Source organism: Buceros rhinoceros, unplaced genomic scaffold (genome assembly GCF_000710305.1).
Source record: "Buceros rhinoceros silvestris isolate BGI_N320 unplaced genomic scaffold, ASM71030v1 scaffold1513, whole genome shotgun sequence".
Lineage (NCBI taxonomy): Eukaryota > Metazoa > Chordata > Aves > Bucerotiformes > Bucerotidae > Buceros > Buceros rhinoceros.
In genome coordinates, this window is record NW_010403984.1 from 19,560 (window position 1) to 46,468 (window position 26,909).

At 36.6% G+C, this 26,909-nt stretch overlaps 1 protein-coding gene across 1 annotated transcript in view; it reads left to right on the forward strand.

The window, feature by feature from the left end:
* Positions 1-25,397, forward strand: part of SCAF8 (SR-related CTD-associated factor 8) — a 32,556-nt gene extending 7,159 nt beyond the window's left edge. The window contains exons 5-20 of the mRNA XM_010133184.1: positions 1-65; positions 1,747-1,877; positions 5,314-5,490; positions 10,106-10,185; positions 10,631-10,748; positions 12,522-12,653; positions 12,818-12,930; positions 13,266-13,459; positions 16,492-16,592; positions 18,191-18,304; positions 18,894-19,050; positions 19,238-19,368; positions 20,945-21,089; positions 21,617-21,697; positions 22,133-22,354; positions 23,035-25,397. The exon at positions 1-65 is cut by the window's left edge and continues 3 nt beyond it. Of these exons, the coding sequence (XP_010131486.1) occupies positions 1-65; positions 1,747-1,877; positions 5,314-5,490; positions 10,106-10,185; positions 10,631-10,748; positions 12,522-12,653; positions 12,818-12,930; positions 13,266-13,459; positions 16,492-16,592; positions 18,191-18,304; positions 18,894-19,050; positions 19,238-19,368; positions 20,945-21,089; positions 21,617-21,697; positions 22,133-22,354; positions 23,035-24,734 (3,661 nt within the window). The 3' untranslated portion in view covers positions 24,735-25,397. The remainder of the gene's footprint in view (positions 66-1,746; positions 1,878-5,313; positions 5,491-10,105; positions 10,186-10,630; positions 10,749-12,521; positions 12,654-12,817; positions 12,931-13,265; positions 13,460-16,491; positions 16,593-18,190; positions 18,305-18,893; positions 19,051-19,237; positions 19,369-20,944; positions 21,090-21,616; positions 21,698-22,132; positions 22,355-23,034) is intronic.
* Positions 25,398-26,909: the final 1,512 nt, after the last annotated feature.

The window sequence follows — 26,909 nt, forward strand, 5'->3', positions numbered from 1 at the left end:
TCCTCCTCCAGTTGTGACCCCTGTCTTGCCCAGCACTACAGCTGCTATGAGCAACAATACGCCAGGTAAACAAAAACTCGTGTCAGCTTTTGTATGTTGGCTGTTAACATGCTGAAAAATCCTACTGGTTTCCTTTAGACAATTCAAATGAATGCTAGAAAGAAATACATTATAGTCAGCAGCAGATCAAAGAAATAGCAAAACCGAGAGGCAGCCTCTTGTGTTTACTTTCCAACTGTACAATTTGAGTAACAGTGCAATAAGACCTAGTTTTGCACTCAAAAGTCAGAACAGTAGATCACTGACAGAGTTAAAAACCCAACACAGCACTTAATGTAGTTTTTGTTAATAGATGGTGCCACAACTGAGAGAAATAGTACATCAGTATCTTTTTGCTATCCACAGGATTGAGCTTGCTGTATCATGTCACTAAAGTCCTTTATTCTTGCTGGCCAACAGCAAGAGTTGGTTTAGAGGAGGAAAAAACCCATATTGATAAGCTGCAGCCAGTGACATGCTTCCCTCTCCCTCAAATCTGCAGAATGTGAGCCAGAAACCATGCTGGAAATCGTGTGGTCAAAAAACTGCTCTTGGAGTATGCCCTAAGTTAACAAACATTAATGTTGTTATAAATGCAGACTTGATAATTTTGTCCTCTAAAGCATCTTCCTTACCTATGTAGGTAGATGGTGGGGAACTGACTTTTCAATTTTTTTTGGTTTGTGGCAATTTCATTCAGTCAGGATTGCGATATATGAGAAATTTTACATATAGAAGTTGTTTTCTGACACGTAGGTACCTGCTTTTGTCACCCACATTTTGCTGATTCCATACTGAAACAGAGTGAGGTGGACAAATCCACCTTATTTTTCACTGATGTATGTAAATATTTGACAGTTCCAGCTCTTGGATTGGACTTACTGCAGCTTCTCACTGAATATTGTTTTTGTTTTCATTAGTTAGGTTAAATTGTTGAAATCATAGCTTTACTCTAATGCTTTTTGAATTCTGATCGAAATTATCTTTCAATAACAGTAATTTACATTTAGTGTTCATTAACATATCTCTGCTTCTGAGCTAAAGAAGTAGGAGTATTTTGAGGGTTGGAGGATTTGTCTGAATTATGGCATGGAACTAATTATTCAGGTTGCTGATTTAGTCTCAATGTTCTTTTTGGAAAAAAAAAGATAGGCAATCCTCATGAATCCATCTGCTGCAGGTTGAAATTTTTAGTGGAATCTTTAAGGCTCTTCTAGGGATAAAGTGCAAGTCCAGTAAGTTCTGGACTAACAGATGTTTCTGAGTAGCTTGCTAACAATATCATATATGTAATATATATAACATATCATTTACATATTGTTTCCACTAGATGATGTGGATTGCTGTTTGTAACATGTGTTTTGCATTTGTCAGTGTTTCTGTTAGTTACCATAGGTCAATAGCAGAAAGAGTTCCTTAAGGAATGTTGCTGTGAGTTGGTTTTGTTTCTGTGCACTCTGTGTGTGTCAGTAAAATAGTATAAATGATTGTTAATACAGTGCTTTCTCAGTATTTAGTAATTGCTGTTCATATCCTAGGAAGATTATGATATCTTGATAATTCTATTTCTTGCAGTTCAGAAATCTTTGCTGTAGAAAACAAAGAAGAATATAATTTCTTCTTACAGAAGTTTTTTCTTTACCTTCTCTAACACTTTCTAAGTCTGTATGTTAAAATATTTGGCACACTGGATTTTCTCTTCTTTAGGAACACCTGTGACTCCAGTTACTCCAGCCAATGTGGTGCAGAGTTTACCTGATCCGTGGGTATCTCAGATTGCTAATACAGACACCCTTGCTGCTGTTGCACAGATTTTACAGAGTCCTCAAGGGCAACAGGTAAATATTTTGTAGTTACCCTGTGCACTGTTTGATACTCTGTTTCTTTAAAGTACACTTGAGTACTGCTTTCATGAGTGCCTCTTGATTTTGTGTCTAGTGTCCACGTAAACTGTCCCATGAGGTTGTTCATTACAAGTAGGTTCCAGGTAAACTAAAACCTTCTGTTACCGTTTATAACCCTGTTCCTCTGAGGTATCACAGAGTGTGACTTCAGGTAAGATGGTCTGTAATATTTACTTTTCTATATAGTATAGTAGATGACTAAATCAAGAGCAGCATTAAGATTTCGTGGATATAGGTATAAAATAGAATGCTACTTTAAGCACAGCACATCTCTGCTGGATGCCCTGAGAAGCTAAACGATCTGGAAGTTTACACTTACATTCTGGAAGTGCATTGTGTGTTGATTCGTTTCTTTATCTTTCCTTCAGCTAAATACAGTTTTTATTTTGTAACGTTCAAAAACAAGGTCTTAGAAGTGATTGTGTTCCTCAGTTTCTCAGTGCTCAGATGCTCAACCCCAGAAAAGTGGCTTGATGTGCAGCACACATCGAACTGCTTGTCCTCTTAACCTGCAGCCACATAAGCTGAGCATGCCCAATCAGTTTTCTGTTAAAATGGAGATGTCTGTTTTTCAGTTTATTCTAGAACTCGCACTAGCGTAACTTTGGCGTTATGATTTTTATTTGGACTGAGGAATAGGATGCTTTGCCTGCTGGGGTACTAAGCAAAAATGCCATGCATGTGGGTGAGAGCAGTCACCAGAGAGCTGTTACAAAGCACTGAAGCTGACAATAACAACTTCACCTAGTGAGATCATTTTTTAGTATTCAGCTAAGCAGAGTCTGTAGTTGCTCATAAATCAAGCAAAGGGAGTATTTTCATTTGATTACAGTGAAAGAAATTGATGAGTTGTAAAGTAGAGCAAGGTGAAATGAGTTTGTCAAATACTGTATGAAATGGGGAGGAAATATAGTGGAATAGCTTTTAGACAAGGAAGGGATGTGAAGTGAGAATGGGAAATACGTGGAAAGTTAGTAAGGCAAGTTTAAAGATTATTACCTAGAGAGTATTCTTGCAAAAAAAAAAAAAAGACAAAGCAAAAGAAAAAGATTATTAAGAGTTTTAAAGAGAGTAGATGACAAAGAAATGACATTTGGATATTTAGCTCAAAATGGTAAAATGAGGAGTAGAATGGGTTTTGGGAAAGCGAAAAGATGATCTTAAGCACAAGTGTGGAGACAGACTGGGTATGCAAGGAATATGTACATGCAGATCTCTAGGACTGGTAGATGAACTGCAAGATTTGCTTCCATCTTCTCTCCAAGCCACCTCCTGTCCTGTTCTGCCCCTTCCTCCCAGCTCTAAAATATCCTTGATTTCATTTTAAGATTGTGTTTTATGTGAGAGAATGCATACAGTTAAATTGAGAGTCTAGACATAGGAGAGGGCAGAGTAAGAAAGATGTGACCAACAAGAACGTAAAAACAGCTAGAATGGTGACCACCCAGGATTTTCCCACTCTAGGGCTTCCATCTCTGCTTCTTCAATTTGACTCCTTCCTACTCAGAGCAATTCACAAGGTGGACCAGCCGTGTTTGCTTATCTTCTGTGGCTCAGCCAAGAAGGGAGTGGGACAACTCTCCAGCTTTGCCTGTAGCAGTTATCAGTGAAAGCTCTTGGTGAGGTAGAACAGTAATTGAAGCATTTTCAGAGGCTCTGCTGTATAAGGAGTCTGTACATTGTTTATAAAGGGTAGGAAGAGTTGTTTCACGTGATCAGAAGGTAACTCTAAAACAATCTTGAAAAAGAGTTATACATATTTGATACATTGTGGAAAAGATCAACCTCATCAGCTTCTGTGGAGTTTCTAGTGATCTCTCATAAGAAGGGAGAGGTTGAACCCTATAAGAATTTGGTAGTGAACCCCACGAGGAGGTGGAATATGAATGCAAAGATAATCAGGGACTTATGTCAGCCTAGTCAAAACTACCTGGATTTGCCCAGCCTTTCTTCCAGAAATACTCAAAGGTGACGCTGCAGTGGTGTACCTTGTGGAAGGTCAAATGACTGCCTCCTCTAATTCTGTGGTACTCAGGAGGGCTGCTTTCCATAAGGATGGTAATTTTTCCTTTTGTGTAAAGATAAATCTGTACAATTTTATGGGAGCGTTTCTATTCAACAGATTAATAGATCTACACAAGAAAAAAGCCTTTTATTTCCTCGTTGGGACAGCTCCTTTAAACAAATTATATACAAATAGGGAGTTGGAGTGAGGAAAATGAGATACACCAGGCGATTGGATTGTACATTTATTAAAAAAAAACCCCACAACTATGGAAGGTACACTATTTTTCTTTTATCTTCCTCCTTTGGATTTGAAGGAAGAGACTCTTAGGGTACCCTGATAGACTCTGATGAAATGCGTTAGGGCCATTCATTACGTTTGCGAAAGTTTCTTCTCTGATAGTGCTCGTTCCCTAGCGCTGTAACCCTAGACCTCTCCTGGGTTGTGGAGTGGAGTTGTTTAAACAAACTAACCACCCCAATCCAAAAACTGCACCCTCTAAAACTGTTTTTAAATAATATTTGATACATCCAACGCTATTCTAAAATAATAGTTTTTAACATCTGTCTTTTGGCATTATGCATACTTTGTTTTTACTGAAACATACTTTGTTGTTACTGTGTGTCTGTTGCCCCAGAACTGCTGCTTCTGGTTCAACGTTGCATCTAGTTAATTTTTATCCTAAGGTAGTGGTCTACAGAGCCCAGAGTCTGTGCCATTGCAGGAAGTCAAATTATATTCCGAGTTCCTGGTTGATTTGGTTTTTCTGTTTTAACAGAGCAAGGGAATTGCAGTCTATCAGTGCAAACCTGAGTTTCAGCATGAGATTTTTCTTGTGACTGATCCTGAGACACTACTAGTGCAAGCTCTTCATAGGGACATTTTCCATCAGTTTTAAGTGGAGCTTGCAACAGTGCAGTGATTTTCTGTACACAAATGCTACAGCATACAGATTTTTCTAATATAGGTCAGCCATTAGGAAGCTGGAGTAGGCTAACAGATTTTTTTCAGGTCAGAAAGAATCAAACTGGAGAAAGAGAAGAGGGGGAACCCTAGAAAGCAGGAAATCCTCAGTGGTGTCTGGTCATCATGCAACCTGTCAGAGCGAGTTAGGAGGAAGAAGCATCTGCGTGTCTTATCAGCCACAGAAAACAAATTAGCCAGTAAGTGGGAACAAAATGTGCCCTAATTGAAAACAAATTAAAATGAAATCTTAGCCACAGGTTAGATGATACTGCATTCCTGAGGGTATTTTTTCCTAATCGGAAGGAAAAAAAGACTAGGTTTTTTTTTTTCGGTTGTGTTGGTTTTTTTTTCTTTTAAAAAGTATTTGTTGTTTAATGCTTTTGTTTTGTTCTCTTCTAGCTTCAGCAGTTGATACAGACACTGCAGATACAGCAGCAGAAACCTCAACCTTCACTGCTCCAAGCCCTGGATGCTGGTCTTGTCGTTCAGTTACAAGCCCTCACAGCACAACTTACAGCTGCAGCTGCTGCTGCTAACACGCTCAATCCACTGGAGCAGAGTGTCTCTTTTAATAAGGTAGAAGTAGAATGACAGAAATTTGAAGAAACATTTATTGTTAAAATGTATGTGAGTTGTCTTTTGGATTTTATGGTTTGACTTCAGAGATCTTAAAAATACCTGAATAAACTACTAAGTGCTTTGTCTTGAAAATTAAAAAAAATGTCTAGACAGAGTAGTATAAATGAAAATATTGGTTTTATATGAGTTTAGGGCTCAGTGGCATTTTATAGAGTAACTTGTGTTGGAAGGATAAGGAAGTTAGAAGTAAAAAAACCTTTTTTTTCCTTAACGTAGATAATCCCTTTTTCAGGCAGTTAGATGCTTAGAACTTGACAAGTGCTGAGTTTAAAGTTTTAGGACAATTTCTCTTACATTTCTAGAAATCAGGGAAAAAATGGCCTGTAATCATGCTGTATCACAGCTGTAACTGTCAACTCGATTAGGGTGTAATCGTAGGGAATGAGTGCATCGGTTGATAGGATCTGCCTTAATATTTAGATACAAAAAGTAATTAAGAACATGACTTTATATTGCGGTTTTATTCTACAGACTTCAATTCCATTATTGATATGGGTAGGGGTACTCCTAGGTATGGCTATCTTGAATGTTGGACAACTGAACTGGGGCAAATTGCAGGAACTGGCATACTGATGAGATATTTGTATACCTTGAGTGAGTTCAGCCTGATGTTCTTGAGTTAGTTTATGCCAGTAGTAGTATGCAGGAGTCTTGTTAACATGAAAGTTGTCAACAAAGCGAATGTACGTGATTGTGATTTCTGGAGCTTTGAAGGTAACTGTTGTGGAAGGAATTCTTGTGATAGTGTCATGATTTACAAACTTTCAGTAGGTTGTGTTGATTTGTTCTTGTAAGTCGTGGAAGAGTTCTGCCTCTGGGGCAGAGGCAGCTTTGGGGGAGACTTAACTTCAGTCCCCACTCCAGCACCTACAGGAAGATCAGCAACATGATGCAGCCAGGCTCTTCACATGTCATAGTGGCAGGATTATAGATGACAGAAATTGAACTGGAAGCGTTCAGGGTGGGTATAAGGAAAACCTCCTTTCCCTTGAGGACAGTCAAGCTTTGGTATTGCTTGCTTGGGAAGGTTGTGCGCTCTCAGTTGTTGGAATCTAAAGATGTTTCCAAGGCTCAGCTGTATAAAGCCCTGAGTAACCTGGTCTGAGCTTACAGCTAAGCTTGCTGTGAGCATAAAGTTGGACTGAGACCTATTAAGGTCCCTTTCAGCCTGGACTGTTCTGTGATCCTGAGGTTTATGAGGAATGGGGCAGAAGAGGTAACTGTCATCTAGTGGAAATGGGTGAAGTATTCCTACCTGAGGTACAGGGGCCAATCCTGAACATCTTAAAAAAGCTGCAGCAGTAAAATTAGAAAATCTAGCAATTCCTGAAAACAATAATTAAAGACACTGAGCAGTTTCTGTAGATGATACTGAACAGACTTGTGATAGAGTTTTAGAGAATGGAGGATGGGCCTGTGATGAGGATATAGAAGTATTTACAAAGTTGGAGGCGGTGTCCAAAAAGCAAATGTTCAGAATTGGCAGACATTAAAAAAAACAGCTTTTATGATAAGTAAGCGTTGTGATCCAAAGAAAACTGTGAAGATTAGTTCTCATTCTGTGATATAAAAGATGGTGAATTGGATAACAAATAAAAATAGTGCAGGAGGATATTTCTGATTAATATCTAAGTATCCTTTTTTAAAAAAAATTCCATATTTTTAATAAATATGGCAGTTCTTCCATCCTTTGTTTTCAAGCTCTTCAGTCTCTGTGGTATCTTGTAATAAGTTGCACAAATTAATATGCATTACATTAAAAGTTCCTTACTTTTGTCAACATCAAATGTGCATGTGTTATAATCTTGATAAAAAGATTTATTTTGATCAATATTTCCTATACATTTATGTTCTATTCCTTCAATTTTAATTTGTAAAGAGAATATTTTAATACTTAAGAATTTTGTTTCCTTTGGTATAAAAAGCTTTCTTCATGTCTTTAATAATTTCCATTACTTTTTCTGAATATATTGTTAAGTAATTAAAGTAAAAGGTGTAGCATTCATGGGAAATTTTTTACTTTTCATATATGTGTGTGTGGGGGTTAACCTAGATAGCCTAATATTTAATGTGTTGCAATTTCTATTGCTTCATTGTAGATAGTATTTTAAAATTTATTTAAAAATCAAGATATTTCAGTTCAGAATTTTCCCTTTAATGTCTACTATGTTATTTGAAACAAATTTAAACAAAAACCAAATTTAAACAAAAACAAAAAATGCTGCACAATTTTTTGGTTTTTTCTGGCTCCAGTTTAACTAGTCTTTTGCATATCATAAATTGTTGGCTATAATTATTTCCATTTGTTCCTTTTCTACGATGATTAGTACATGTTCTGTTGTCTTCCTTTCTACTTTGTCATGATGGAAGATACATGATGATTAATAATATCTTAAAGATGAGACTGGTGGTTTTTCTAAAACACATTTTCCTCATTTTGCAAATGCTGTATTGAAAATATTCTGGCAATATGGAAAAAAAACCGAAAAGAAGGTGACCAGCTTGCTTTAAACAGATTAGATATGTAAGGTGAAAATTATTCTGGGTTTTGGCATCCTATTTCCCATAAGCGTGATGGTCTTATGTCTTGATGTTTCTGCTGTGTTTTCTCAGAGATATGTTTAGTCCTGCTTTCATATATGTTAGATTATTTCATTGGAAAAATAAAAATTCTTGATTGATCAGTCTCTTAGCTTATGGTTTGTTCTTGCTGGACTCCAGTAATTGAGAGGAAATAGGACATCCTGAGAAAGCAAAGTGGGCTACTAGATCATCGTGGCTTTTGCCTTCATATTTCAAAAGACTGCCCTATGTTCTTATCCTGTTGTTTTTTTTCTTCTGAGACCAGGGTGTGAGAGGAACTTACAGCAGTTTGTAGTACAGCATTAACTCTGCTTTTCAGAGAACTTCTGAACTGTAAAGATGCATAGGCATGGATTTGATAACACTGCCCTATCAATGTATAATTACCCAAAACCAGAATCTCAATAGCAAATAATGTTTGTTGTATTGCTTGCTCTTTAGTTTTGACTTCAAGAAAAAAAAGAAAAAAGCTATTGAAATGCTTCTGGACTGTTTAAAAGTTAATAAACAAGCTAAACCTTCTTCGTTCAGTAGAACTTCAGCAGAGATGTTTTTATAGATAAAACAGGAACTGTATGTAACTTTTTCCCCGTCAGATACTTTTCTTTTTATCCCTCTGGAGGCTTACTCCTCTTACACAACAACTGCTTGCTTTGATTTTTCTTTCTTTTCTTATGTAGTCTGGGGGGGAAAAAAGGTTTTGTTTTTTTTTTTTTTTTTTTTCAAGGACCAGTTTATTTGAAGGGATTCGGGTTTTCTAAATGATGTGTGTGTGAAAATACAGTAATTCTTTGCAAAGAAGTCAAGCTGTAGGTCTTCTCTTATAGCATCATAGGATGCTTTGGGTTTGAAAGGACCTTCAAAGATCTAGTCCAACACCCTGCAGTGAGCAGGGACATCAGATCAGGTTGCCCAGAACCCCATCCAACCTGACCCTGAATGTTTCCAGGAATGGGGCATCTACCACCTCTCTGGGCAATCTGTGCTAGTGTCTCACCACCCTAATTTTAAAAAATTTCTTTGTTGTACCTGGTCTAACTCTCTCCTCTTTTAGTTTAAAGCCAACAGGCCCTGCTAAAAAGACTCTCCCCATCTTTCTTATAGGGCCCCTTTAGGTATTGAAAGACTATTGAAAGTCTCCTTGGAGCCTTCTCTTCTCCAGGCTGAACAACCCCAACTCTCTCAGCCTGTCCTCATAGCAGAGGTGTCCTCTTGATATGAGCAGAGCAGTTGGCTGATAGCCAAAGGATTGGATAATGGGCCTCTTCTTAGTAATTAAATTAAAGGTACCATTACATAAAATTAATCTTCATTTAAGACTCCCTCCAAACTAGTTGCACTAGTGTCTCACCACCCTAATTTTAAAAAATTTCTTTGTTGTACCTGGTCTAACTCTCTCCTCTTTTAGTTTAAAGCCAACAGGCCCTGCTAAAAAGACTCTCCCCATCTTTCTTATAGGGCCCCTTTAGGTATTGAAAGACTATTGAAAGTCTCCTTGGAGCCTTCTCTTCTCCAGGCTGAACAACCCCAACTCTCTCAGCCTGTCCTCATAGCAGAGGTGTCCTCTTGATATGAGCAGAGCAGTTGGCTGATAGCCAAAGGATTGGATAATGGGCCTCTTCTTAGTAATTAAATTAAAGGTACCATTACATAAAATTAATCTTCATTTAAGACTCCCTCCAAACTAGTTGCAATTTACTGTGGAAAAAACATGATTGTACTTGTTACCACAGCCAGAGCTCAAGAAAGCCAGGAACAAAATTTGGTATTTGAAGCATTCAAGAGTTTGGTAGCAATAGCAGTACGACATTTAAGGTTATTTTTCAAATAATAACCTATTCAGATTCTTTGCCAAACTTTTTTTTGGGGGGTTAAGTTGAGAAATAAGAGCATTTTTCTTCTGAAAAATAAATATTCATAAAATGACGTATGAGGAGTACTCAGTAATGCTTATTTTGCTTTCTCCTAGAAGCTGATGGACAGGTTTGACTTTGGGGAAGAATCTGAACAAAATGAAGAGCCTAAAAAGGAAACTCCCACATCCCAACTGTAAGATCAAGCTATGTTTCTTATGGAAAATGCTAAAATTTGCCTGATGCTTACTTGAATGTTACAGTTAAATAGTAAGGACAATGTTGTTTCTTTCACAGCATAAATATACTAAAACAGTAGGAAGAGAAAAACAGTTCAGTAAATTAATGAAGCATACACATTTAAAAAATATTTCATGTAAGTCTGTGTGCCAGAAGTTTCTTTAACTTCACCTTAGACTTAGCGCGTTCTTTGCTTTGTTGATTAAATTAATGCTGATTAGCATTAATGTGATAATGATGGTAAAAGAAGGTGGAACTAGCTACATTGTCTTAATTTTTCAGTTTTTTTGTGAAGACCTGTTTAATTAAATTTAGTTAAATTGTGAAATCCTATTTACCAACTGCTTAAACCAAGAGAAGAATTGTTGTGGGGTTTTTTTATATATGTTATTTCATTTTAGGCCTCTAGTACCAGAATCTGTGAACAACTCACTTTTTCATCAACTAGCTGAACAGCTACAGCAACAAAATTTAGAACATCTCAGACAACAGCTTCTAGAGCAGCAGCAGCCTCAAAAGGTAAGAACTCCATCTTGTGGCTGTCGTAATAATTATTCTCTCCTCTGAATAAAAATTCGTAATCCAGGACGCTTCTCTTACATTGAAAGTCTTCGTCACCAGCTGATGATCTGAATTTGCGGAGGAAGTGGAATACACAGAAGAAAGTGTTTAAAGCAAAAATGAAAAAGAAAATACAACAAAATGTGTGGGGGATACGTCTTATTTCTCTTACGAAAGAGCGACTGCGCTTTGCTTGTTCACCTCTTTATATGGGAAGAAAAAAAAGCTTTTTCTCTGCTGCCAGAAAGAAGAAAGTGAGCACTGATGTGATGATGCTGTCTGAAGGAAAAGCAGTGTGCAAGCTACTGCTGCAGAACCATCAAGAGGACAGAACAGAGACTGTGGATTACTTACTTCGAATTAGCCTTAATTTACCCTAATTTACCAAACTTTAAGTCTTGGCTCTGTTGAAGAATCTGAGCCAAAGAATAGAGTCACATATTTCTGAGAAATGATTTTATTAAGAACTTGATGATCAAGACAACCCATGATTCCTTCTTAGCTGCATGAACTGGGTCCTTTCTATTTTTTACATTGAAGTAAATTGACTTGATTTTTGAAGTTAGTCCTCTGTATGTAGCTGCTCTTTTCCTCTCCTGATCCCAATTCCTCATCCCATTAGAAGCGACCCCTAACATTGTATCTGGTCAGTATCAAGACAGAATAAAAGGGGACTTCCTGTGAAGTATGTGGATCTAGTTTCACCATAAAATACAAATCTTAGGTTGAAACACAACAAACATCTGTTGGGGATTTTAATTTAACCTATGCAAAGGTGCAGTTGCTCAGCTTTCAGTCAAGAATGTTATCTCAGTTTTGAATTTGTGACTTTGAGTTTTTAATCATTTATAGAAATAGTAATTTAATTTCTACTGGATATTATTTTCTTATTGTAATGCTTTATTTTACTATGTTTTCATTTCTCATTTAAGTGCAAGAGAAAACTTGTACAACATAGCTGTAGACTAAATAGATTTTTTTATTTTGGTGGATATCTAGCAATTTTTTGCTTTAAACACTAAAATGTTGTAAAGGAATATAACTTTCAAGATTGTGTCTGTTTTAGGAGTTTTGTTATGATGTATGTGGAAGTAACTATCTAATTTGAAAATAAAAATGCTGAATACCTACCTTATCCTTAAATAAGCAGAATTCGAATTTAATTTAATTTATGAAATTAAATCACGGTTCATTTATGGGTGGAATGTTCATATGACTCACCCCTTATTATTTGATCTTCTATTCCAAGTCCAGAAGTTTTTTCTGTTCAGGCTCGCTCAGCTTCTTGTCTAGTCAGTACAGAAAGGAAATTTTCTTTTCACCTTGATAGTAACTGAAAGATACAGACTTACTCTGCAACTACTCTGTAATGACTGCAGCGTGTTATGAGGAGAATTTTCTTTAATTCCATGTTTAATTATCAGTGAGAATAATTAAGGGAAAAGAATGAATGATAAAATATATTAATGATAAAATATATTAATGATAAAACATATAGAAGTTATGAAGCCTGTGTTGGGAGCGGAGGGAAAGGAGAAGAGGATAGAGACAGAAGGAGCAACAAGAAATGTAGGAATTGATATTAAGAAACAGATTCAAGAATAAATAAAAGGAAAATGAGACTTGATAAATAGTTTTTCAGAGGTGTTTTTTCATGTAGTATGACATTTTGACACGGTAAGCATTTTGAATTATGAGACTTTTTAAGATACATTATTGTTTGTTATTTAGGCAAGCCCTGAGGAGAATCAAGAAGTAAATTTTGGTTCAGAGCACTCTGCATCACCATCACAAGGGAGTAGTCAGCAGCAGTTTTTAGAAGTGGAAACAAATGTAGATGATTCAATGGATATTCAACAACAGGTAAAAACTATTTTAAATTTGATTACAGAAGTTGAAAGGAAAACACATACTAAAATGATTTCAAAATGAGTAATTTTGAAATGTGGATGTGTGCTTTCATATAGTCATATATATTGTGAGCATATTTAGTAAATGTTATTGAAATCTGTTATGTCTGACCTCAGGACATGGATATAGATGAAGGACAGGATGTTGCTGAAGAAGAGATTTTTGAACAAGAAGAAAAGAAATCAGCTGTTCATTCAAGATCAAGAACTCGTTCAAGATCTCGTTCAAGGTTTCATAATTAACTTCTATTAAGTAAATGAAGGTTTTCTGGAAAAAAGTTGCAATTTGTAATTATTGTTCTAAATTCTGTAGTTTCCAAAATTGTCATATTAAATGAAAAAATGTTGATTGAGTATTTGCGTGTTAGATACATACTTTCTGTATGGAACTCTTTGAAAGTGTTTTGTTTCATTTTAAGCTCAAGGTGTATATTCTATTCCTCGCACAAATAGCATTAGGATTATTTCCTGAAGCAGTTTGCGTGCCTATGACAGAAATGTCTGCATCGTGTTTAAAGTTTGTAGTTAAAAGACAAAGAAATTACTGAACTTAAGTATTTTATAGGTCACCAAGAAAAAGAAGGTCTAGATCACGGTCTGGTTCTCGTAAGCGTAAACACAGAAAACGTTCACGCTCAAGATCAAGAGAAAGGAAGAGAAAGTCGTCTCGTTCATATTCCAGTGAAAGAAGGGCTAGGGAAAGGGAAAAAGAACGTCAGAAAAAGGGATTGCCTCCTATACGGTCAAAAACACTAAGTGGTAAGTGGCAGCTGTTTACTGTTTTAATAATGTAGGATTAAAGGGAAAAAAAACATTGCTTTTCATTGAAGGAACAAGATTTAGCCTCAGTACTGTTACAAAATGCAATAACTATCGTCTTTTTTTATAAGTTTAATTTCTTGTGTTTCTTGCAACTTAGGTACATAATTTCATCTTGAAGGAAAGCAAGTGTTATACTGTTCTATTCATTATTTTAATCATGCTATTGCACCAATGATTTTACTTCTGAAAAGTTTGTAGCAGGGGCCGTCTCTAAGTTACAGTCTGCTTTCTCTTTCCGTGGGGCATTTGAAGATGATCAGTACTTGATCTGAAAGTTGGTACGCTGATTAGACATTAAAGTATGTGGAACATGCTTTGAACACCTTGTTGAGTACCTTAAATAAAGGCCGGTTTTATTAAACTTCTATAGTGCTTTTAAAATAGCGTTTCACAAGAACAGAGAGCTAAAGCAGGTTGAAATGTGAAACAAGGAATTTGGTATCTTAAGACAGACCATAATGGTTGTATCTTAAGAAAGCATCGAAAACCCAACTGGATTTCAGCATCTGCAGAGTGCAGCTGTGCACTGCTGTTATTTCTACAGAGATGTACATACTAAAAGAAATATAACAGAGAGGAGAATGTTCTTCACACAGTTGCTTAAATCAAAGGGAATGTATTTTGAGATGAGTGCTAGCAACAGTGAAATGGGGTGTAGACATCTACAGTGATATCGAAAGAACGAGGCTAGAAGTTTAGCTTGAAACATGGTTGAGGCATCCTGGAAAATACCTAACCTTGAATAGGATGTGAAACAAAGCAATGTGTCTTATGTGTTCTTTTGCCGTTGCTGATTTAAAACGTAAGATAATACATAACTTCTGGACCAAAGACAAGCCAAGGGTGTATCCTAAACTAACCTTGGATAGTTATAATGCCAAAATACACACGCCTAAGGTAAAATGGAGTGTGCTAATTAGGGAACGTCCCCAAACCTCCCCAAATTGTTTTAATCATTAGACAGCATATGTGTGCGTGTTGAAGGATGGGTAGGGAAATATGAGTAACCAAGAAAGTGTCTCGTGCTATTACAAATAGTGTGTGCCCTGCAATGATGGGTGTGCTGGCTGTTGTTAGGTGCCTGGCACCCAATTCTGCAGAAGAGAAATAAAGTCAAATATCTCAGATCAGTGTGTGGATTGGCTTCTTGCCCACTGGGTGGAAAAACCCTTATTAGGGACAACGTTAGTATATCCCATTGCTGCTGTTAGCAGGTCTCTGGATTCTTGGGATACGTGATTGTATCTAATTTATTTTTGTAATGCATTTGTATTCTCTAATTTAACTTTGTTTAGCTAGTTTATACACAGTTTCTGATGTAGTTTTGCATTTATCTTGTGTTTTGAACTACTTGTCAGATAAATGATAGTTTTAAAATTCATTTTTACAAAGAGTGTTCTGTTCTCTTCACATCAGTATTTTACATCATTCCAAGGTGGCTTTAAACTCAGGCCTGTGCTACAGCTTAGACTTTGGTTTTTTTCCTCTGGCTTTTCACATGAAAAAAGACAAGTCAGTTTTAGGGTGTAGATTTTTTTTTTCAGTAACCTGCAAGGCAGAGAGCTATAGTCAGAATGGGGAACTGGGAGGTAGGGATGTTAAGCAATCTGATGAACAACAGCTGCAGCTGAGGTCCTGTGAAGTGACCCAGCTCATGGAAGGAGGCTATTAAGGCGGCTAAGTGAAGTGTGGAAACTCTGGGGGGGTAAATAAATAAATCACCTGACAAGTATTTTACTTTATGACATTTTTTCAATGACAGCCACTGTTGCCACTTGCTGAGGTCTGAAGAATTGTTTCATAGAGCTTGACATCATGAGAAACAAAAGGGCCATCTACAAACATGTTAGGAACACTTTTTGTCCAAGAGAACTCTTGAGGCTAGTCTTTCTCAGTACTGCTGAGAACTTCTGTCAGTTGAAAATGTCGCTTGACAGGAACGCACAGCAGTGATTTCCACTTTGGTGCACTAAGATTGGTACAGGAAGGATGTGTGATGTATCAAGATAATGATGAAGTAATAATGTTTCCTTGGTTCAGGATAGGGTACGCCCAAGAGATCCAGGCTGACTGGATTTGTTCTGCCTTAGTTCCTTATAAGATCCTGGGTGGATTACTCAGGGTAGTAAGATATTTGAGGAAACCCACCAGTACTGGCTTAATCTCTTGCTGATATAGATTGCCCCGTGTTAAGTGGGAGTACTTGCTGTGAGTTTGTCAAGACTTGCATGCGTAGGTTGGGTAATACTTGGGAGACAAAAGATGTGGAATTGTGTTCATACATGGAAAGGAAGTTTTAGCTCACATGTCAGTGGGTGTTTAAATTCAATGAGGGGGATGGGGATGGGCATTTGGGAGGCAAATTGGCGGGATCTGGGCTTGTGGTGGAATTGACAAGAGTTAGAAGTATCCTGGAGATCCTCAGCTCAGTGGTGGGCCTCAGCCAAGTTGTCTTTCCTGGGATATTCCCCAAGATAAAGGAAAAGTATAGTTTCCTTTTCCTTCAGGTGAAAATGCAATGCAAAATACTGCAGTTAAGTTCCTTCTGTTTAAACAGGTGTTTAAACTGACTTTAAATACCAGAGGCATGGTGGTGTTCTGGTTTTTGTTTTGTTGTTGGTTTGGGTTTTTTTGAACATGGTATAGAAATGATTTCTTTATTTTTCCTAAGTAATTTCTACTGCAGCTTGCCTTAGCTAATAATCTGCTGGACTTTATTTTTTCATTTCTTTTAAAACAATTATTTTGTTTAAAACAAAAATGAAACAAGAAGGGATGCTTGTACTGAATATGATTGGTGAACATCTGTTTCGTTAGTCTTAAGCTCTATGCAGTAAGTTATAGATTTACTGTTCTTGCTTTATGATCAGTGATTTCTGTGTAGTTGTAGTGTCTTTTATATGAATGCTATAGTGTTTTATAAGCTAACATCCTAGTATTTTGACTGACGTGAACATGTCTCTTGACAGTTTGCAGTACTACTCTTTGGGTTGGTCAAGTAGACAAGAAGGCTACACAGCAAGATTTAACTAACTTGTTTGAAGAATTTGGACAAATAGAGTCAATTAATGTAAGTAAGCACGTTATGCATTTTCAGGGATTACAGACTAGCAACTTAAACATGCTTGTGCCACTGAATTCCTTTTAGCACGTTAAGCTTGTATTCAGGAGACTTTTTTTATCACTGTTTAAAAACTGGCTGTGATACTTGTTGCTTTCTATATACTGACTTTTGAAGCGTTAAAGACAGTGTACTTCATGGTAAAATGGCTTTTCGCAAGCACTAACAACTTAGGCAGTTTTTTAAACCAGGGTCTTAATAAAAGAGAAGTTAGGTCTTTTCTCTTTTTGTAATATGGCACAGGGCAGGTATCATTTTCCCTTGGACTAATGGACATAAATTGACGTGTTATCCATATTGTTCTTGGTTATGTTCCATACAGAGGGTTCCTTAAGTAGAATCAATGTGGATAAAACATTTAGAAGAAAAGAAGTTGTACTGTAAACAAGTGTTTATTCTAAAATGTGACAATTAAAAAGATGCTTATAATTAGGAGATCTATTTCTCATTATTTAGAGTAATTTAGATTTAGAAGTTTAGAGTTGTACTTCAGTGTTGCCTGTAATTCAGCACAATTCTCTCATATCTGCATGAGAGAAACTTGAATTTTTGTCTCTTGCTCCAGCAATTTTAAAGTGCTTTGCTTGTGATTTCCTTCGTTTCAGATAATATTTTTACTTTTTTTCCTATCATGTTAATGTATTTGTATATATAATTAATAAGGAATAATTTTTATGGCATTACAGAATATTTAAAAAGCTTCACAAGTCAAAAAAAAAAACCCCATAGCCTGACATTTAAGCCTCATTTTGATTTGCAGGACTAGCATTTAAGAAAGTTTAGAGGAAAGCAATGTAACAACCGTAATGTCTCAGTGCCTGTTACATTTCAAAGGCAAACCATGTCATAAATAGTCAGTCCTACACATACCACGATGCTTGTAGTCTCTAGGATAACGTGGTTCTATATTGTAAACATGTTTTGTAAGAACTACATTGATATGTCATCTTAAATATTTTTGTTCGTTATGATATTGTGTGCTCCTAAACAACATGAAAGCACACCTGTATATTTGACTAAAACTAAAAGAAGCAGTTGTCATACGCGATTTGCAAACTTTCACAAATTACATGCCACATCATTTTTTTTTCCTGAACAAAATATGAAAGCTCATGGAAATCCCACTTCAGGAATGAAGACTCTACCATTCAAAAATGCAAGATAATTTTGATCACTAATGTGTACCTCTTAGTGTTACCTCTAAAGTAAATTTAGAGCTTAATAAGAGGTATCAGATTCTGCTTTTCGGAAGTTGTCATAGTACAGCTCCTACTTCCTGCCTGCTCCACGTTGTTGAAATCTTTCATGTCATTTTTAGCATCAATTCTTCAGCTTGCTGCTGCTTGAAAATGTTATACCTAAATTACTCTGTCAATATCATGCTGTTAACTTTTGCTGGTGCTCAAAATTGTTAATATTGCTGATAGAAGTAATGATTGTTTACCTTGTAAGCTTTTTGCTTTTTAGAATTAGTATTCAGTTAGTGTATTATGTAATCTGGAGTACTGGTTTTCCTACTTTTTAAGACTGTTGCTTTTTTTCCATAGATGATTCCCCCAAGGGGCTGTGCTTATGTCTGTATGGTTCATAGACAAGATGCATATCGTGCTCTTCAGAAACTTAGTTCTGGGTCTTACAAAATTGGGTCTAAAATTATTAAGGTAAGTTGATTTTAATCTAAGGATGCTGTCGATATCAAATGCAGTACAGTTTTTAGTATGAGGATTTGTCATTTAGCAGCTGTTCATTCAAATGTACAGTATGGAGAAGAAGAATGAAACCGTAAGGTGTAAAGTGTTTTCTTTCCTCTGTAAAATGGAGCTTTTAACAGGCAGCATGAAAGATAGTAAGATGAAACTGTGACTTGATACTTGGTGAATGTCTGAGGTACGCACTAGGGAGGAGTACAAGATTGTAAACAACCTCAGTCCCGAACCTGACCACGTGAATCACTTAGTACTGAATTTGATGGTATTTTTATAGAGTTAAGTGTATTATTAAATGCTGTGGTTTTTTCTACTTTCTCTAATGCTTTAGGATGAGTCCTTGAAATCAGTGTTTCTAATTTCCCCAGAGGCCATGTAAACTTCCTACAGGTTCATTTGAAATTAAAAACCTGTTAAAACATCAGTAAATAGATTCTGAAGATTGATCTGCAGTGACAGAAACATGAAGGAAATGAACTGAAATGCTCTGTTCACAGATTATATGATTGATATGATATGATTATCTGGTTGGTTTTATTTTCAGATTGCCTGGGCTTTGAATAAAGGTGTGAAAACAGAATACAAGCAGTTCTGGGATGTGGATCTGGGAGTTTCATATATTCCTTGGGAGAAAGTAAAATTGGATGATTTGGAGGGCTTTGCTGAAGGTGGCATGATTGACCAGGAAACAGTAAATACAGGTACAGACATGAACAGTGATTCTTATAGCTAGAAAATGTGTTTATCTTGGTAACTGCAAATCCTTAGAAAGTTAATTTTTAAGTATTACATACTCTCAGTTTACATAAGTTTTACTAGTTAGTTGTTTACAATATCAGTGGCACTGTAATTATCTTTTTATATGAAAAATATACCTTTTTTTTAAAGAATGGGAAACAGCCAGAAGCTCAGAAGCTGCTAAAGAAAATATTCAAACTACGCAGAGTGCTACAGTTGACAAGACTACAGTTATTACAACGCAGACAGAAGCTTACACACAACCAGTTACTATGCTGCAGGTTTGTATTGGTCTGAGTTTTCAGAATCCCCACAGAACTGGAGGGCACCCTTTTTTTTTGATACAGATAAACTTTAATGCTGAGCTAAACTACTTAAAAATACTGAGGTCCTGGGTCAAAACATTTTAAAGTTGCTGTGTTTGAGTAAACTCTTTAGTTTCATGCACATATGCCAAACTTGTTTACAATCTCAAATGAAGGCTTAAACGTTGAAAACTGAGCAATTATAAAAAACAAAACCAAACCCAAAAAAACCTCCAACCAAAACAGCCACCAAAGTGGCATGTTAGTTTTTTAAGGAAAAATTAAAATGAGCTTACAGGAAGTACTTTGCTTATAGAGCAAAACATCTTTCTATAAACTAAGCAATATGATAACCTTTTTCTCACTTGTGTTTTATTTCTTCTCTACCTATGTGTTTTCCTCATATCAGCTTTGAAGATAAGTTTAATTATTTTTCAGTAATTTTTGGCAAGATTCCATAGGGACAGTCTCATCTTTAAAAGATCTGATTATTCAAGTAGTGTGTTGTTGCACTCTGTATGCTTCTTTGAGTCTTTGATTCTGTGCTGTATTATTTTTCTTCTGCTAAAACAGAATTTTTAGTAACATCTAGTCAGTAACAAGGTATTGTGGAAGGCTAGAAGAGTACAGTATAATTTTCTTAAGTATACTACACTACACATTTATCAATTATAAATACAAATGCTTTTTTATCAAATTCTTTAAATCCTTTTTATAATGACCATATGAAGTTGTAAAATGAAGAGTTGCTTAATGCGAATTTTTTATGTTCGTATTATACTGTTTTATCTTTCCTAACATGTATAGGCATATCTAATGCTTGAGCTGACATAAAATTATTATGAAAATTAACATTTGCATTGAGTTGCATTGAATTTTGTGCTTTTTTCTTACAAAAATTTTCTTCAATCTTCTTATTTCAACTCTCTCCTAGTCTACACTCTGATCAATATGTATTTAAATATACATATATATAACTTTTCTTGTGCTGCTAATTACTTGCAATTATGCTGCACTGTATCAACATAAGTAAATCGCTGTATCAACAGAAGTTTGAGAAGTATTAAGTAATTTTCAGGGTTGCGTCAGGATTATTAGCCTTATAATTACATAGAGTAAACTCAACTTTCCAGTACTGTTTTAAAGTATGTATATTTTTCTAATGAAATTAGAATCACGGTTTTTCTAAGTGTTCTCAAATTACCACACTGTCTACATTTTCCTTCCTCTTTTCTGTTTTCCTTTCTGCATTCACCTCTCTCCCGTAGATAAATTTTTATCCTTGAATAAGTGCAGTATTTAACAGTGTATTTTTCTGTTCTTTTTAGAGTAGAGGGTAGCATAGGATTCTTCTAGTGTCCTTGTTTATCTGTAGCATAGGTACCATTTCAGAATGCAGTCTGATTCTTGAGGGTGTTCAGAATACAGACAAAGCACTTAGTACACTTAGTGCTCACCGTGAATTACAGTCTAATGAGTTTATCGCTCTTTTAATGTCACCGAATACTGTTAAGTATTGAAATTACTTGTTTTTTCTTTCCATGAAAAAAAGATTCCAGTAGCTCCTGCTGTGCCTGCTGTTAGCTTGGTTCCACCTGCATTTCCTGTCACAATGTCTGTCCCTCCTCCTGGTTACAGTGCAATTCCTCCTCCACCCTTCCTGCGAGCCAGTTTCAACCCTTCACAGCCACCTCCAGGTAAATTCATAAAAATGAAGTTGAGTATATAGTGAGTATACTCAGTTTGTGTGCTTCTGTGTACATCATGCTTTGTATAGTTTTTCATCAGATACTGGTTACTCTTTATGCCAGTGGACGTTTGAATCTTTAATGTTAATCTAGGTATGAACATTCTTATGTTTAACGTAGTATTGTTTTTACCAATGTATTCTGTCGAGAATAGGAACTTTTCTTTTGAACTTCAATAAAAATGAAAATTTGAAAATCCTTAAGATTAATCTCCTTTTGTTGAAAAATTTTGAAGCTCTTAATTTTCATCTGTGAGTATTGCTGGCAGAAATCACTTTTAAAAGATGTACACGCAGATCATCTACAGTAAAGATGGGATTGTTTTTGAAAACAATAACCACCATTGCCTCCTTTCCATACATTTGTTGTTTGCTCGTCTTAAGTAATTCAGCTTTTCAGGATGAAGAACGTAGGCAAGCTTTTACTGCAAAACTTTTATTTGCTTCCCTTGTAATAATTTGTCTTTTTTCATATAGGTTATATGCCTCCCCCAGTCCCACCCGTGGTCCCACCACCTGTTGTCCCGCCACCTGTTGTCCCACCAGTTGTTCCAACACGTAAGTTTGATTCTTCTAATAGCTGATTGTTATGAAAAGCTTATCATGGAGCTAATGGAAAAAAAATCTGGCAAATCAACTGTTTATTATTTCTATGCATAGTTCAGTATTGTCTATCTGTAACATGTATCTGTTACCTGAGGTGTTTGGTTACTGTATAATTTATAACCATTTTTGTTTAGTCTTTTAACTGTATTCATTTAATGTTTAAAAATATCTTTTAAAGAATACTAATGGTTTAGGTTGCCTGCAGTTCGTGGTTTCTGCAAAAACATTGAATATTGCAGTGCTGATTGAGGATAAGAAATTATTGTAAAAGAATATAACACTTAGGGTAATTAATTTCATTTAATTTATCATCCTGACCTCTCCCAAACCAATCCTGAAGGCTTGAATATATGATTGCCCTGATATACTTCTGTTATTTCTCTACAGCCTTAGTACAGCCTCCATTACCAATTGCCCAAGAGACGATGAAGGATGTTCCTTTTACTAGCCTTGTTCTACCAGTTGGCACAATTACGAGCAATCTGGCTACTCCAACTTTATCTGCTGGAAGTGTTTTTAATCCTCTGCCAATCAACAAACCCGAATCAGATGAAAAGGGATCACATCTTACAGACCTTCAGATTTCTTCTAATGAAAACAATAGAACTGGTAAGAAATATCTTTATTGTCTGACACAATCACGTACAGGAAGCATCATACTTCTGCAGTGGTTTTTGCAAATCATACTCTGTTGTACTAATAACTACAGAATAGGAAGTTTAGTCTGGGACTCATTTTCAGTTTAAGTTGGAGGAGTGGTGGGAACCGCCTTTGTCATCATCTGATCGTTGATTCCTAGCAGCTTATGCTCAGGAATGTTTTCTTCATAGACTCAAGAATTAAAGCCAAGACTGGGAGCCCTTTAGCAAACTTCTTAAAAGTGCATTCTTACTGCACAAGTGGCAGTGGAAAGGAGCAGGAGAGTAGAATAGTATAGCATTTATAGAATTATAGCAAAGATTTTAATACTTGCCCTGAATAAATTGGGTGATAGCTATGGGATTTGTCAATTTTAAGCTGCTGTCTATTCTTTACTATGTAGAGATGTTCATTTCTGTAGCATAATATCTGTTTATCACCAGTGTGATTACTCATTTCTATAGCATAATATCTGTTTATCACCAGTGTGATTAAAATTATGCATGTTCATTATAGAAACAAACAGACTTTGTCAGCTGCAGCATCACCGAATGCATTAACTGAATGCGGATTAAGCTGCATTTTGTTTTTAATGCTAAGTGTTACACTGGCATTTTCTGTTTACTGTTCTTCTTGTTGCTGCATTTTAGGGCAAAGTGATGTCTCGAGTAGCTCTGGACTTGTTGGAGGAGTGCAGCCACCCAGTGTCTCAAGCAGTTCTGGGCTTCCTGGAGAAGGGCAACCACCCAGTGTCTCAAGTAGCTCTGGACTTGCAGCGGCTGTACAGCCACCCAGTGTTTCAAGCAGCTCTGGACTTGTTGGAGGAGTGCAACCACCAGCTGTTTCAAGCAGTTCTGGTCTTGCAGGAGGAGTGCAGCTGCCTACTGTCTCCAGTAGCTCTTCTCTTGTTGGCGGAGTTCAGCCAACCAGCATCTCAAGTAGCTCTGGACTTATGGCTGGAGTGCAACCACCAAATGTCTCGAGTACCTCAGGGCTTCTAGCTGGAGTGCAGCCACCCATTGTCTCAAGCAGCCCTGGTGTTCTGACAGGAATGCAGCCACCCAGTGTCTCAAGCAGCTCAGGAGTTCTGGCAGGAGTACAGCCACCAAGTGTCTCAAGCAACTCTGGGCTTCTTATAATGCCACCACCCAACGTTTCAAGCAGTTCTGGACTTATGGGAGTGCCACCACCAAATATTTCAAGTAGTTCTGGACTTATGGCAATGCAGCATCCAGTTGCAGTTCAAAACATGCCTCATTTAAATATTAGTAGTCAGAGGATGCCAGGAATGCCTCTCATAGATATCCGGCCCGGCCTAATGCCCCATTCACCTGGACCAAGGTTTCCATTAATGCAGCCAGCTATGCCACCGCAGCGTAGTATTCCTCCTCCAGCAATCCTTGATCCATCTCTTCACCCACCACCTCGAGGTCCTTTCCCTCCAGGAGATATTTTTAATCAAACAGAAAGACCTTTTGGAACACCAGGAAGACAAAATATTGATAGCATTTCTAATCCAGAGAAAAGACTGCCACTTGGAGGAGATAACATTCAACAGGAAGGAGACAGAGATTATCGCTTTCCTCCAGTGGAAAACCGAGATAATCTTAACAGACCATCTCCAGTGGATGTCAGAGATTCCGTTGGACGACCACCAGTTGATCCCAGAGAGGGTATAGGAAGGCCTCCAGTAGATGGAAGAGAACATTTTGCAAGACCTCATGCAGACATAAGAGAAAATTTTGGAAGACCAGGTATAGATAATCTTGGTCGAAGAGAGCATTTCGGTTTCAATTCAGACAAACACTGGGGACAGAGAGGAGATTATGATGAAAGAGAGCACCATGCGTTCCCTGTTTATGGTGGCCCTAAAGGCTTCCATGAAGAGAGAGAGAGGTTTCGGCATGTAAACTATAGGTTTGATAGTAGAAGTGGTCCCAATTGGAACAGAGGATTTGAACAAGATGCTCACAGAGATTTTGATGACCGCAGAAGACCCTGGGAAAGACAGAGGGATAGGGATGACAGAGATTTTAATTTTTGCAGAGAAATTAATGGAAACAGGTTTGGAAGAGACAGAATGTCAAACAACTGGATCCCTCCTCCACATCCACGGGTTTTTGAATATTTTGATGGGGCCACTTCCCAACACAAAGCTGATAGTATGCCCCAGGTAAATGGTGAAAATACAGAGACAGAAAGTCAGCCACCGACTGCACAGGTGCAGGACGATCCAGAACTTTATGAAAAAATGACATCTTCCGTTGAGATAAACAAAGAGAAGAGTGACACAGAAGCTGATATAGAAAGTGAACCAGTGGTAGAAAGCACAGAAACTGAGGGGACATAATCATCACTCAGTAGGTAAAAGATACCTTTTGTAAAGTTGTCATCTCTCTGTAATAGATAAATGGCTGACCGGACCGTAGCAGTTCACTTTTGTCTGCCAGAATTAAGTTAATCTGATGTTCATGTTCATCTTTCACTTAAATAACTGTACAACTGACTTGTATAGAACACTGTTCTTAATTTGAACATGGTAGGTAAACAATTTTTTTTTTTTTATTTCTCTGGTAAAGCATAAACTTCCCCCCACTTGCTTTTAATTTCACAAAGATAAAATAACAGCTTGTAAAACAAAGACTTCCTATGGAAGAAAATGGAATTTTTTAGATACTACCCGTAGGTTGGCCATCAAAATTGTTATACTTGAAAACAGGTGCTGGTGTATCTTGTCCGTGTTTTTAGGCTGCTGCAGAATTTTAAAGTACAGACAAAGCTGTGATATTTTATGTTCCTACAATTCGGCAGAAAAGGAAATGGCCCATGTTATTCAAGGAGCATAACACAGAGATTAAAAGTGATTTTGTAAAATCTACACTATAGTCTCTGTTTTCTCTAAAGTAAGTGTTTGTGATTTGTTCCTCGTACTGCAGTGGGTTTAAAAAAATGAAAAAGTACATTTTAATGTTGGGTGCATTTTGTTTTTAGATGCCAATAAAGCATATTTGTTTGATAACAGTGTTCTAGGTATTGTATTTTTTTAAAAACCTGCAAGCTCTAAAAACTTGGAGTCAGCTATGATATGTGCTTAGCTAGTTGTTGCAAAAGGTTTATATTACTTTGTAAGACCCATGCAACAGTTATATGTGCAAGAAGCATATGGTTTTTACATCGAAAATCATGCAGTTATTAGTTTATGTAAATAACATGTATGTAAATAATTTATGTAACTGTTTGTAGATACCACTTTTTCTGTGCGTGCCTGTGTATATGCACACACTCACAGAATATTGTAGACAGTTCAATAAAATTTACATGAAATTAGGTTGTAAAAATTTGCCTTTCACCTTCTTTAGGTAGTAAGATAAAAAAAACTTACTTTGCTGCAATACTGTCAAGCTTGTATATTTACCTTCCCATGCTCATTGTTTCAATGTTCTTACTACTTCTAGAAGGTGGAACAGGATATACTGTAAGAATATACAGTAGGATTTTAGCTTACTTTTTAAAATGCAGATACGCATGAAGCCAAATACTGGCATTGTCTTATTTTGTAATATATGTGGTATTCTGGATAGATAGTGGTTGTGTTCCAGTACTTTGTGGTTATTTGTTTTCAGTGATTCTAAGTCCAGAAACGTTGCATGAAAAGTAAAAAGCTGTTGTTGGTCTAAAAAACCCTACGTGTTTTTAACAGAAATAAGGGGGACTTTGTGTTTTGATGGTTTAATATTGAAGTAGAACCTCTTGTTAAATTGTTGAGATGAACTGGCTGCTTAGGTAAATTAGGAGCACTATTCTCTCCTGTTTCACGTATTTTGCTGCTTGTGTATCCTTTCAGTTGGTGGTGGGAGATTCAGCTATAGAGTAATGCCAGATTTTCAATTTGTTCCAATCAAGTGCATTTCACCAACTTCTTTCAACATAACTTTTGTGAAAATGCTGTGTCTGAAAGCGTCTTTTCACTCAGTTTTGAGAAAGTTGTTTTCCTCTTGCATAGTAGGATCCAAGAGTAGATTCTGTTACGTGAATGCCCCTTTGACAGAAGAAACATTTTCAGTTCAGATTAGAATTTTGATCTTTAACATCAAAGCATTAACATGCAATATTTAATTCCCCTTCTGCTTCCCCCAAAGGGATGAAAGTTTGAGAATATCATGTGGGTGTAAAGCATAAGCATGCCTTTGAATGTAGAAGCAAGTTATGCACTTGTGTGTTGCCCTTTCCCTCTGGGAGATGGGGTATTTTTTCATGCTGTGTCATGGTTCAGTTTTTCAATTACAAGGACTTTTATTCTGGATAGCAAACTATCAGCTTAATGAAGGTGGCCCTTGGAAAGAGCAGGCTTGAATGAATGGTTCTTTACCTGCTGTGGAAGTAGTAGTAATTAGGACATAGTGAGGTATACATTAAATAACTATTGCTTTGTAGTAGACCTTGCTGATGTATGTATTACCAGAACAGGTCTCAGGAGTTGAGATGAAGAATACTTAAGGTAAAATACCTTTATGAGCAGTCTCTG